This window comes from Clytia hemisphaerica, unplaced genomic scaffold, assembly GCF_902728285.1.
Source record: "Clytia hemisphaerica strain Z4C2 unplaced genomic scaffold, Clytia hemisphaerica genome assembly, whole genome shotgun sequence".
In the NCBI taxonomy this organism is placed as follows: domain Eukaryota; kingdom Metazoa; phylum Cnidaria; class Hydrozoa; order Leptothecata; family Clytiidae; genus Clytia; species Clytia hemisphaerica.
The window spans coordinates 593,061-607,401 of NW_027103890.1; the positions used below are offsets into that span (position 1 = coordinate 593,061).

General features: G+C 37.5%; 1 protein-coding gene across 5 annotated transcripts in view; it reads left to right on the plus strand.

The window, feature by feature from the left end:
- LOC136808584 (CLIP-associating protein 1-like) overlaps nucleotides 1-7,744 on the plus strand; it is a 43,030-nt gene extending 35,286 nt beyond the window's left edge. For all 5 annotated transcript variants that reach the window (XM_067065114.1, XM_067065116.1, XM_067065118.1 and 2 more), the window contains 10 exons: nucleotides 2,054-2,224; nucleotides 2,496-2,659; nucleotides 2,948-3,257; nucleotides 3,449-4,004; nucleotides 4,255-4,460; nucleotides 4,782-4,910; nucleotides 5,214-5,351; nucleotides 5,652-5,720; nucleotides 6,043-6,162; nucleotides 6,542-7,744. In XM_067065114.1, the coding sequence (XP_066921215.1) occupies nucleotides 2,054-2,224; nucleotides 2,496-2,659; nucleotides 2,948-3,257; nucleotides 3,449-4,004; nucleotides 4,255-4,460; nucleotides 4,782-4,910; nucleotides 5,214-5,351; nucleotides 5,652-5,720; nucleotides 6,043-6,162; nucleotides 6,542-6,592 (1,914 nt within the window). In that variant the 3' untranslated portion in view covers nucleotides 6,593-7,744. The remainder of the gene's footprint in view (nucleotides 1-2,053; nucleotides 2,225-2,495; nucleotides 2,660-2,947; nucleotides 3,258-3,448; nucleotides 4,005-4,254; nucleotides 4,461-4,781; nucleotides 4,911-5,213; nucleotides 5,352-5,651; nucleotides 5,721-6,042; nucleotides 6,163-6,541) is intronic.
- Nucleotides 7,745-14,341: the final 6,597 nt, after the last annotated feature.

Here is a 14,341-nt window from a genome sequence, read left to right on the forward strand (position 1 = left end):
GAAGAAAAACTAAGATAAGAATAACAGAAGAAGAATATTTTTTCTTGAAATAAAACATGAATATGAAGCAAGGGAAAGGGAAGAGGTTTGAAGAAACCGAAAAGTAGAGTTCTACGTAAATATTCGACAGATTATATCATCAGAAAACTTCGGTAGAGAGAATCGATCTGTAGCTTGAGAGAGAGAGCATAACAAATTTATTTGGGCTCGCTCCTTTTCATATGCATAAATTTTTGAAGTTTTTCTATATTTAGTTCTGCTGACTGAACTTTTTAAGTACATTACATTCGTAATTTTCACACATCGCGTATCTTCTATATCTTTCAACGACTTTGAAATCTCACATTATTTCAGTGCTAAAATAAATTTATGAAGAAGAACTCCTCTCTTGACCATTAGCTGGAGATGTTTTGAGAAACTTGATATTTAACCTGGTTATATCTAAAAAAATCCTCGTTGTTTGTTTTGCTTGATATACTACAGTTCTCTGGCTTTCAAAGAATACTGACTGTCTGAATTTGATAATTTAATATGAAATGTATCCTGTAATTTATCAAGACGTAGAAGGAAAATCGCAGCCAAAACCAAATAAAATTGATTGAGATTTAAAAGTAGATGTTGTGGCTTTGAAACCACCGAGAATTGCCATCATGTTGTATTACTTAGACATGGTACCTGTCCCTGCTAACATTCAAGCATACATTCAGACTGGAAACTCGCCAAATCTGTCTTACTCTGCTAGCCATGATTCTAGTCACAAAGGAGCTCCTAAAGAGCGATGCTCCTCAGCTACTTTCACGCGAGAACACAAATATCAAACGAGATCGCCCGACCATAAAGACAAATACAATACTCCGAACACTGAAGTGAAAAGTAGGCGAAGCAAAACTATAAGTCATTTAAAGACTAAAATTCCAAAAATCCTGAAATCAAAACATAAAAGTGAAAGTTGGGAGCATGACGGGAATAATAACAACAATTTTGAGAGTTACTATGACGATTTTGGGTCACGTGACTGCAAAACGTTTCAAAACAACCATTCTCGCTATTCATCGCTCGACTCTGAAACGTCTTCAAATTTTTCCGAACTTTCATTCGACTATTCGTCCTCTCTGAACTCATCAATGAACTCGAGTCACTATCTCTCACCAAGAAGCGATACCAACAATCACACTACCAGCACCGCAAAACAAGAAAGGCGTTGTCGTTCCGCCATTTCGTTCACAAGCCGATTACACCCTGACACGCGCCCATCAGAAACTACCGAACGCCCTACGATACGTCGTGAGAAGTCTGGTATACCAGTTGCTAACAAATATCGATCCAAATCTCTCGAACGTCGCCCTCACAAAACAGTAGAAAGGGAGCGTCCAAAATCGACGATAGAGCACCAGCGCTCGCGGTCGCCTGGTATACCGATACGAACTAATGGTAACCGGGGGAGACGCCCTCGTAACCATAGTGACTTGAACGATGACGTATTTGTGTCATCGTCTTGTCCGAAAACGAGTTATGGTCGCATGTCACGTTTGCACGATTCTAACACGTTTCGTGTCACAAACTCGAATGAGTGTTTTGAAAGGACTACTTCTTCTTCATCACCTTCTACGAGAAACTGTTACAGTGCTAATGGCTATACTTCAAAACGACCTCATTCGTCATGCTCGGGTTCTTCGGGTGGATTTAATAGGTCGTTTGAAAAAGAAACTCACACACAGGTAGAGAGGATGTTTTGGTCGAAAGTTTATACAATTTTCTTGGTTTCTTCTTGTTTTCTAACCTTTTTTATGAAATTGAGAACACATTACTCTGCCTACCCTAACGCCACAAGGGCGTATGGCTCGAGTTTAGCGTCGAGTGAAGTTAAATGTCTTCATATTAAACTGTCTTAGACATTCTAACCCAGTGACTAGAAATTGACCATGTGAAAGTCAAACCTGATCCTTATTCACGCAATTCATTAGGGTCAAAGGTAAATGCCTTCTCAACTGTTCTTTTAAGAAAAATGAAACAAAAACTCAATTTTCACATTCCCTTTTTCTTCATTAAACAGGACTTTCACGAGATTTTACACATGCTGCAACAAGACGCTTCAAACACCAAACGAGACGGGCTCACCTCGTTTCAAGGCCTCTTACAATCAAGCATGAGGTACCTTAACACCGAAGAAGCTGTTCGCGTCAAAGAAACATTCAACAGATATTTTGCTGAACCAAACTCCAAAGTAAATGACCTTTTTCAGAGTTTTCGAAATTTTCTTTACTCGTACTTTCTATGATTCCAATTTCAAAATTTGGAACAAAACATAGTCATGTATATGCCATGCTTGATGAAACAAAAAAATTATCATCTTCTTAAGGAATCTCTGAGTTTGAGGTATGAATTCTGCATTATAGGTAGATCAAACTTAAACTCGCTCCTAAATCCTGAACTACTATTAAGACTGAAACATTATCAGTATTATAACAAACATTTTTGTCTCTTGTGTTTTTTAGATCTACAGTTCATTCCTGGACGTCTTGAGTGAGTTTCTGGTGCAATACAAAAACGACTTGCAAGACTGGTTGTTCATCCTCTTGACTCGATTACTTCAGCGTCTGTCTACTGATATCCTACAGTCATCACAAACGAAAATTGCACGCGTCCTCGATGTCGTTAGGTTTGTAGTTTTTCAAATCTCCTTCTCATTTCTGTCTTCTTTTTTTGTCTTGAATCTCATTTTGATGATAATCATTTCACTCTTCTCTAGAAAATCTCTTTTTTCAGGTTCGATTACAAGGCCCAAGCATATTTTGCTCCCCCGACTTCTTATATTATCTGAACTAATGGAACCTGTCCATGTATAATTTTCAATCCTTTTAATAACCCAAGCAAAATGTTGTAGAACTTCCTGCAATGATGTAAACACAATTTTAATCAAAACTTGGCATCCATTCTTTCTCAACAGGGACAGCTATCCGTACGACCATCAATTCCAGATCATCACCAAATACATCACAGACAAGACACAAACACCATCGCTCAATATGAAACTCTCCTTACTCCAATACACGCGCGGTCTCATCGCGCTTATGGATGCAAACGATTTCACAAACTCAGCGGTTACGCGGCTAGCCATCACTCGCGTCATAACGTGGATGTCGGAACCAAAGAGCGCGGACGTCCGTAAAGAATCGGCGAACGTGATTGTAGCACTGTTTCAATTGAACCCCTCAGAGTTTAGCATGGTTTTATCAAGCCTTCCCAACTCTATTCAGGTACGATTTGACAGAATCAATGATATTGTTTAAGAAGTCAATTATTCCAATCTCCTATGATTAAAATGGTTTATGATATATACTTGAACAATTATTGATAGTTTTACCTGTTCTATTCATGAACTTTAACAGTAGAGCTCCCTATTCAAACGAGATAAATAACAAAAGTATTTGATTGTTCGTTTTAACAGGAAGGGGCTACACGTGCTATCAATATTGAAATCAAAAATCCGAACGGTACTGGTTCAGTCAGTACTCCACCCTACGCCTCAACCAATCACATGAGAGCTCAAAGCCAAACGGTCCCATCTAAACAAGAACACATGGAAAAACCTATTTACCGTACTGCTTCTCCCGCCAAGCACGCGTCGAGGATACAAATGCGCGACGAGTACGCCACCGGCTCACCTGTGACTCGAACTCCACTTTCCACAAACAGTCGCCAAGATACGTACGGCGAATCGGCGTCAACGCACGAGCGTTTGCCGATCGCTAATAAACTCTCGTACTCCAGTCCTCAAGAGTCGGCCGTACCGAACCACGTTAAAGCGACACCGGAAACCCCGTACGCATACAACACGCACTACAACTCTGAGAATTCGCCGATGTGGCTTTCCACGACGAAAGATATGTCGCAATACAACCCGAAATCGTACGAAGACAGTTTGATCGAGTCAACGAGGAACTTATCGTTTACTTCGCCCGTTAATCGGATAGCGGACGGTGCGGAACAACCCGATGAAACAGGTATAGTTTTTACCACAGATATCACATTTCTTTACACACTAGATATGCTATCTGTATCCCGGTGGTTCTAAAACTGGAAGTTTTTCAGTCAAGTAGTTAGGGATTAGTACTTTATCTGTGTTAAACTCCTAGCTGACTGTGTGAAATTGTTTTCAAAAGAGCTAACTAGTTTGCTTGAGAAAAATCAAGTTTGATTACTTTTTTAACAAAACGATAAATGAAACCATTCAATATTATTTCTTCTCCATAGATGACGGTTTAAACAGCTCCATGAACCTGTTAAACGAGATCTCCACCATTCTGTCACAACACCACCGAGGTATCGATTCTGAAGACATCAAAAGTGCACTGATTGAACTGTTGAAAACCATGCGATCGGCCACCAATAACCCAATGCTTGGACAAAAATTACAAGGACTGTTACCTTCAGTTATGGTCATGTTGAAACACAGCGAGGTTAGATAGATAACAATGTTCAATCTCAGTCATAATGTATTGTTTGTATCCCCGATCATCTTTTAGATATGGCTAAAAACTTGAATATATTGAATACTATACTTCAATCTCGGTGATGTAGTGGAAATGTAGAACATTCGTCTACAGTCACCGTGCCCATTTTCGTGGGTTCGAACCTGACCGGTTCTTTCCAAGGACATCGACTACTAGATTTGGTATCTTACTAAAATTTCCAAGTTTTTGGCCCAATAATAGTCCTTTGCTCCAAACTCTAAAATCACCAGTTTTATTATTAAATTTTCTATACCTTTCGAATTTCAGGCTACTGTACGTTGCTTAGCAATCCGATGTTTGCGTGAGATTTGCCAATCACACCCTAACATTTATCGAAGTGATTTACAATCGTTCTTGATGCCCCTCCTAGAAACTGAATCCGATAACACAAAAGAGGTAACCCGATTTTCCCCGATTTCGATAAGAGTTCTTTTACATTTGCTTACCATTTTAATTTTTGATTCGAATTACGGAGAGACTTTTATAGTTTAAAGATTTGAATCACTAAGATTCGTGCAGATAGTGTAGTCATAAACAATCATCTCGACGTTAGATATCTTTCTTTGCACCATGGTCACAAGTAATGAAAACTCAAAATCAAGTTTCAACAAAACATAAAGAATTCTTGTTTTTCAATGCAGCTCTCTGCAAGAAATTGTAAAAAAAAAATCTGACTAACTTCTTTCATTTTCCACGTAGGTGTCAAAGACTGCAGAGGAGTGTTGCAATTTGATCAGTCAAACGATCCCAGCTGATGAACTGTTGCCTATCATTGCTCCTGTCTGTGGAAGTTCCAATTTCCCTACGAATTCATCTGCTATCAAAATGCTCAATATGGTTAGTGTGCTCTCATCTGTTTGTCCTCCTAAGTTTTATTTGAAGTGGATGTTGTCAATAGAGGGTTGTTCGTTAACTTCTTTGGTTGGTTGTTATATCGTGTTTATACTTTTGGTATAAGGTTTTTTTTATTTGACCTTTATAATGTGCTTATATGTTCTGATATGATTGTTTTGTTTGAAACTGTACTTTGCTGGCTAGGTCGGCCATTCAAAGATGCTAGCTTCCAGACTTTTCAATATTTCAACAGGGATTTTACGTTTATTTATATAACCCTTTCTGTCTTTTTGCTTTTCTCAGGTGTCAGACAGCTGTGAGAGTTCAGTAATGAAGAAACACATTGAAACTGTTGTTCCCAATCTTCTAAAGGTAAGCCCTCAATATTTCAAGTCCGATAACACGATGACACAACAACGGAAAAGACTATGTGCGGTTTCTTTCCTCCTAGTTGATGACGAGAGTATCTCTTCGGTGCGGTCGGCTCTTGCTTTTTCGAACTTGAACGAGAATGATAGAGATATTCGAAATACAGAAAGTTTAGTTCGAATTTTCAGAAATTTTAAATAACGAATTACTGAGAGTCCGCTACCTGGGTCACAGTATCTACCATTTAATCCATCACACTATCTGTCTTTGTCACAACCTAACCTCTCAATTTTATTTTTCATCAAGTCAATTTCTTCTTTACCAGGCATACGACCACACAGAGAGTATGGTTCGAAAAGCAGCATGTTTCTGTCTCGTCTCTGTGCACAACGTGGCTGGACCTGACCTCGTGCAACCTTATTTCCAGAATCTTGCTGGTTCCAAGGTATTAATTCTACCATTTGTTTTCAAGTCGTTCATTTGTGCTTCCCCTTCGCGGATATCTTTTAACTGATGACATTATTTTCAGAATTTCCAAGAATGTTTATAGAAACTAAACAAGTTTCGAGTTTTCACTCTGATTATATTTTAGATCTAAGATGGTTTTCTCTCGTGTTTTGGAAATATCCAAGACAATTCAGGGTGTTCTTAAGAATAAAGGGTTTTCCTAGGGCACCACGTTTTGATGTGATTCAGTGTATTTTAAAGCGTGGTTATGTGATTTACAATATTTTGTCAGTGTGCCAATTATGAGGAATATCATCGGTTTTAGTTGTCTTTTATTTAATTTAGTTTTTCTAATTCTCCTTTCTCTTCCTATTTAGATCAAACTCTTGAACTTGTACATCCGTCGGTCGCAAACGAGCAACGTGTGAATGGTGCCCTAAGTGAGGAGAAAATGTGGATGGTACCTTAAAGAATGGGAAGAGGTCGTGACGTCATAGGGGTTCATAGAATCTCCCTAAAAACAGATCGACCTTGAGGTCTTTCAGATGCACTCGAAAATGGCCATGGTTCGTTGGTTGGTCTTTGATTCCCAATTATGATAAAGTTTTATCGTTTAAAACGTATTTTGAATACAAATATAAACGAGTCATCCCGTGATGCAACAGTAAACAAAGAGACTACGTTTCGACTAATTGCATTATGGGTATTGAGTGTACAAAACTCAAAACAATGAACTCCAATAAGAATTTTTGACCGACATTATGGTCACTTAATTCATCAAGAATAAATGAAACTAGAAAAGTGAAAGTTAAGAAGATGATATATATTTTCTAAAATTTTTCCTTTCTTTAATATAGATATTTTACCTTCAAAATAATTGTTTTCTTTTTCCTCTTTATTCCCTCTCAAATTACTTTAACAATGTATAGATACTCACTTTTAAATTATTTATTGATAGTGAAAATTTTTTCTCTTGATTTTATTAAATTTTTTTGCTTTTTTTGTCATATAGTACGAAACTAACTTTGTTTATTTTTTAACCCTGTTGTTGATATTCTGGCTCCTTTTTTCATCTTAGTTCTGATCTACTTGCTAGAGAACTCCTCTCTGTATATTCCTAATCTAATGTCTAAACCCTTTTAAAATATGGGATGATCGGGGTAAAATTGTGTACACACCCTTTTTTCAATAGGTCTTACCATGTTTGCGTCCTTTGTTTTTGACCTGAAGTGGTGATGAAATATGAATGCGAGTTTTAGACCATCTTCCACTACATGATGTTTAGCTCTTAGATATAAGCTTCCATAGCTTTAGATCAATAAATTGAACATTGTTAGGGTGTAGTGTTCTTTTAGTGCTAGTAGCAAGTGTAATTTTTGAATAAATGCTTAAAAAGTATTTCAAAATTTAGATTTTAACAATTTATTCTTTTATTATCATAATAATTAAATTTCATTTCTTTTGTTTTTATTTAAAAGCAAAATCTTCTGTAAAAAGGACAGTGTGTCAATTTTTTTTGTTCATAAAATAAAAAAGATGACGAAATAAGAACGATGTAATAAATTTGCGTTCCATATATGCATAGTTTGCACCCCCCCCTTTTTAATAGGGGGGGATGCCAACTTTCTGGAGGGCCTTTGTAGGGGGGGTACCGAGATCTGCCGAAAAAACTAGGGGGGATGGGAATGTAGGGGGGGATCAAATAAAAAAGGGGGGGTTTGGAAATTTTGGTCAATTTTCTAATCAAATACAAATTGTCACAGTTTGTGTTTTAAAGTTGGCTCGTGACTTTAATACTTCATACTCTTTCTTGTTGATAATTTTGCTGGTAGGTGGGAAAGCGAGTTTCCTTCGAAACGGATTTTCTGTAAAAAAAAAGGGGGGGATAAGATTTCATTACAAAAGGGGGGGATGGGTATATAGGGGGGGATGAAATAAACCTAGGGGGGTTCATACCCCTCTGCAAACTATGATATGTATGTAGCTTTGAGCCTTGTCCATGTTTGACGCTTATAACGTTCTTAATTGATACTTTAAACTTAAACAATCATTAAATGTGCACTAAATTAGCCCATACAGAGCCTTGTCATATATTCGAACTAATAAAATTGTGTCCGTGAATGTCGGAAAGACTAACCACCACTAACTTTTGATCTAATTTGTCGTCATAAAATGAATCTTTCATACTTCAGTTCAGATTTCGTATTTTACTGTGTAAAGTGTAGTCTGATTGCCGCTCTTTAGATATGCTTGATAAGAAACTTTTTCGTTGGAGGTCGAGGATGAGAAGAGGCCTAGTTTTGGTTGGGCCGTGTAGCTTTAATCTCAGAGCATTCTCCATAAGAGAATCCGTCACTTTCGCCACGCCTCTTTTATAGCAGAAAGGTACCGTGAAAAATCACATGCCGAAATCATATTCCGACATGTGACGACTAATCTTGATTCTATTCAACGCAGAGAAAAGTAACCATGACGACAATATCCAAATTAATAGTTTAGTAATTACTGTTACACATTTCGGAATTGTCGAAGATTTCTTTTAAAAGAGACTCATTTCAATTACACTTGGAGGTTTCTGGGAAATTCGTCAATAGTAAACATGCATTATGATATGATACAAGATTGACACATGTGCAAAAAATTTTCTCCGTATGGTCGTCAGAGATTGATATGTTTTTTGAAAACTCGGCCTTTGATACTCAGGGTAGCAGAATAGATGATTACACGCTTTTTCTTTTATAAGAATACACTTTATAAGAAGAATGTCCATGATGAAAATAGCCAAAAAATTAAGAATATCACCATCATGGAATTTTGCTACTCAAGCTAATAATGCCATTTTTAGAGCATTTTCGATTATAAATTGTCAATTACCCCTTAAGTAAGGCTCACTCCTTTCACAAAAATGTCATTCTATGCTTGAGACGTATGTACTAAATGTTAAATCTAGTCTGAATCAGGATCCTAACCTAGGAATGTGCTGTAAGAATATTTTAGGATGATTTTCCCAAAAAAGTTAAGAATATCCATAATGAAATGGATTTACACCATTCTTTGATTCTTATAAAAAAAAGCGTGTAGTAGAGGGTGGCGGTATCGTAGTACGGGGGATTCAAGCCCCGGGGGGGGGGGGGGGTACTTAGGCAAAAATAGATGATGGGTATGTGCGGACGGTAACGGTCGGTTTTTTCACCTTTCAAAGTCTCTCTAAGGGTCGGAAAATTCAGGATTTTTAGGAAATTTTTTGATTTCCAGAGAGAAAATTGTAATAAAGTCTCTCTAAGGGTATGACTTTTTTTTCAAAAATCGAAAAAAAAATTGTAATAAAATCTCTCTAAAGGTCACCTTTTTCAGCAAAAATCAGTCTCTCTAAGGGTCGGTTTTCGGAGGTCCCGTCCGCACATACCCCTCATTCGCCCTCTGTATGCGACTCAGACTATAAAACCCCAGGTTTTTCTGGGTAAAAACTTTTGAGCGCTCGCTGCGTTGAATAAGTGATCGACATAATTTGCAGAACGGAGCGAAAAAAAATGGTTAGTTTTTCAAAATTTAGCGACATCGACAAAAACATCAACTTGACTGTCATGGCTGTGGCTGTCTTGCTGTCTTGGCTGTCTTGAAAAGAAAAACCTTGGTGGTGATGTAATTTTGGGCTTTGATTTTGATAATTATTAGTTCTGAATCATTTTCCAAGCATTTTTCTTCTTTTCTTGAAGGCTGACAGGAGATAGACCGTCACGTTCTTTTCTCAATCAATTAAAACGACTTTAAATACATTCGATATATGTTTTGGCGAATGCGACAGCCTTTTGAATAACTAATTACTCCACATACATTACTTTCCCTCAGCCAATAAAAACATGTTAAATTATCTTGTCTCTAGGTAACTGCTGTGGAGTAATTAGTTATTTAAAAGACTGTCGCGATCGCCAAAACAACTATAAGGTAGGCCATCACTAAAAGCTAGAATTTAATAGCTATGCCATCATTTGGAGTTACCTTCATCAGACTAGTAGGGGGAGTTAAAGACATGATTTACACAGGTCCTGTGTTTAGATTGTCCAGTAAGTAAAACCCAGACTATCTTAATCAAACCGGAACTCAACTGTCAACTGAGGATGGAACCAGTCAAACCAAAGCTGTTGGAGGAGAAGGGTGTTTGGGTGTACCAGGGGTGTACTGAAGACTGAGCTGTACGGTGCTGAATATAGGTTAACTTGAAATCCGCCGTACATCCGCCGTACACCACTATACAATACCAACTTTATGTATCGGAGGATATCGAAGGCGACGGTAAGTGAAATGATACAAAACAAAGTCGATAGTTGATGTACGGCTCTATATCGCCTTTGCTCACCTAAACAGACGACGGTATTTTGGTATTTTTACTGTTGTCGAGCAAAGTGGACGGTGATTTTGGCGATATGTCAACTATGATTTATACCGTCCCCATCGATTTATCTCGAATACATAAACTCGCTAATGTCCAGGCTCATGCCTGATTTTGCAAGGAATAAATGCGAGTAGTCTCCTGTGCCAAGCTTTAAACAAGCAGCAAATATATAAAAGAAACTAGACCGTGAACAAAGCTTAACCCTTGGATTTCCAGACTACGCAATTTTCAGATTTAAGATTTAATTGACAAATTTCAGTAGGGCACACATAATTGTATTTTTGTGTCCATGAACTAACTCGGCATTTAACAACACAAATGAGCCAACATTTCTGTAACAGAGACCATGGCGAATGAATTTTCACTGCTAGTGCTACAGTAGCGCAGCCTTTTAAATTTACCGTCAACTGCTCCAACTTGGGACGAGTGTACGCAACATGGGACTTGTTGATATCTGGCCTGTATTTTCACTTACTGTTAAATCTCTTTGACAACAAATTTGTTTTGATAACTCCACCAAGTTTATCAATCATACTTTCTGTCATAACATGTCACGATAACTTTCACTGATAGCGCGCCCTTTTTAACTTTTGTTTTCATTCTAAATGGCCGAATGGAGAATTAGAGAACGCCGAACCGCCTACCGCCCAATGGGATTAACAAATAGCGAGTGTGTAACTTGCCGCACAAGTGACGTCAAAGGCTCCATCGTTTTGCCACTAATTTGGTCTTCTTCGTTCCGGACACTCGCGCGTGTTCCACTGCGGATTTTTTTCATATTTAGATTTAAAAGCCTACTCAGTGTGAAAGAGAAATCGTGTATTTTTTAATATGCGGTTCATTCTAATTTGGCATCGTTTGCTGACGACAACCGTTTGATGAAAGAAATATCCAAACTGGAGGAGGTTTATCATCCACAAAATGATCTAGACACTGTCTATAAGTGGACAGAAGACAACAACATGCAGCTGAATGGTCTTAAATTTGAGCACCTTGCCTACGGGAAAAACGACGCTCTGAAGCAAAGTTCTCGCTATTTTTCTGACACAGCTCAACGTTGATCGAAAATAAAGACGAAGTTAAAGACCTTGGAGTCACCCTAGACACTCAGTTGACTTATGAGAAACATATCCAAGAACAAATCAAAAAAGTAAAAAATATAAGCAGTCCGTCACAAACAGCGATATTTCGATCGCACGGAATCGCTTCAAAACACCAGCTTTTTTGGAGTTTTGTTTCAATCTCGCGTAGTCTTAGGGGTCAAAACTAGAACCCCCAATACCAAAAAAAAATCATCATCATCAATTTTGTTAATTGTCAGAATTGTTACTCACTGGAAATACGCAACTTTTTGAAGTTTCATTTTTTTTCGGTTGTGCTTCATTTAAAAAAAAACGAAGATGAAAAGTTACCATCAATCCTGCGAGTAAAAGAAAGTATTCCGACTAGTCTACCAAAAATGCGCTCGCGCGACGAATAGAATATCTCGCAAATTAATATATGCATAAACCTGACGGAATCCTTTCTTTTTAATGCTTAGGTGACGTCACCATCGATCCTGTCTTGACAATGGAGAACCAAATTTGGCAATGCATAATTATTACGAGCGGCCGAGAAAGTTTGTGTGACGCAAAAATTGCGCGATAAACGAAGCCCTAGAAAAACGCCCACTGAAAATTGAAACTAGGAATTTATTGAATATTTCACTAATGAAGTATCAAACTTTTTGTTTTTTGTAATTATTATAAATTCATAATTTTTAAATACTATTTTTTGAAAGTCAAAGGACAATTAAAGTGAATTTAAGCTGATTAGGTAGATATTGGGCGGACGGGCGTTTTTCACGTTCCGAGATCGGAAATTAGACCAGAGCAACAGACGGGGCGTCTTGGTATGTAATATTAATTCATTATTATTATTTTCTTTTTTCGCGAATGAATGCAAAATGAATTTTTGATTTTTGAATTAAAGGAAATACAATGTAATATATTATATTTGATTGTCAATGCCAAAAGATATTTCTTTACTTTACGATTAATCTGCTGTGTTGCCTCACCATTTACCCCCGGATTGTTTTAGTAGGCACTTCGGTAACGTGAATAAAAACACGCGTATATGTTGAACCCGACTGTGGACTGACCGAAATTGCAATTACATAAATTGTTGTGAAAGTGAACGCTTACGACCAAATTTGGGAAATCAAAAAGACAACCTTTGTGAGAATGCTGAGTTTTGTTTATATGGCAGTTTGTGATGGACTGATAAGTGCTTGGATATACCGCACATTCAAATCAAGGGAAATTGAAACCATGTCAACTTTATGGAAAGCACTAGCCATCCCTCATTTGGACTACTGCTCTCAACTCTGGTCTCCCTGGAAGCGTGGTCTTGTCCAGCAACTGGAAGAAGTTCAGAAATCATTTTTACATGGAATTCCATCCCTCAGACATCTCAATTATTGGGAAAAACTCAAATCATTAAAACTGTATAGCCTTGAAAGACGGAGAGAGCGGTATCAAATAATTTACACCTGGAACATCATTGAAGGCAACATCCCGAATTTTGATTATGACGAATGTAAAGGAGGCATTTCCTGCCATATAAATCAGAGATTGGGGAGAATTTGCAATCTAAAAGCTGTCAATATCAAACACAAAAATATCTGGAGGGGAAGTCTTTCCCAAGAAGGCCCTCGATTATTCAACACCCTTCCCAGACCAATAAGAGATTTGACAAACTGCCCCAAAGAAGTATTCAAAAAACACTTAGACACCTTCCTCACAACTGTTCCGGACGAACCTCTGCTTGCCCACTATTTTAACCTTAGGCAAGCTGACTCCAACAGCCTCAAGGAAATGCCGAAGCATTGGACTCAACGAGTTGGATGAGCTGTTCAAGCAAAAGCCAAAAAAAAGAGGTAGGTTAAACTCAAATTAGATGACTTTGGAGGTTCGGTGAAATGGTGGTGGAATGGCCGTCCCATGTTGCGTAAGATAGTCCCAAGTTGGAGCAGTTGACGGTATTTGGGGGGTTCTCCTTCAAAATGACGGACGCCAATTAAAGAATTAGAGAGCAAATTACAAGGAATGTTGAAAATTGTACCAAGATTTAGCTCGTGAAAGCCGCCATCCATATTTACAAACTTTAAAAGCCCCCGCAACTTGCTATCAATTGCAATGGAAGTTAACAGAAAATTTTTGACTACTGTATTTTCTTTTGTTCCATACATAAATTTTTTTACAAAAAATCTAGCTCAAAATCACTGTTGATCAGGATCAAGATAAATAAGAAGCTAACTGTCTCTCTGTTGCAGAAAACACACATTACATATTCTTGTGATGGGTAAGTCAAAAGGATGTTTTTGACCACAATGTTTCTATTTTCAGGTGTTTCCATTAGAAAAATGACTTACAAATATCATCAAATACAGTCAATCGACAACCAAGGAAATCGAATATTATACCTAGAATTTTTTGGATTGAGGTTCGATTGCATTCGACAATCAAATTCCAATCATTCAACTGCGTTCATTTTTGTTTGATTGGTTTGATTGTCCAATTCTGTTCTGTTTAGATTGTCTGGTAAAACATTGACATTTTTATAGCAGCCTGTGGTTAAAAGACCTTGGACGCCGAAAAGTAGGGTTTTTGTTAAAAATATTCAACAAAAATTTTTCACCGAAATCAACTGTCGATCGAATTTATAAACAATACATAAAGTTTAGAACCAGAAGCTTGCTTATTGTTTTAAAGCAAAAGGCAATGCTGTTTCGAATATTTTGGCT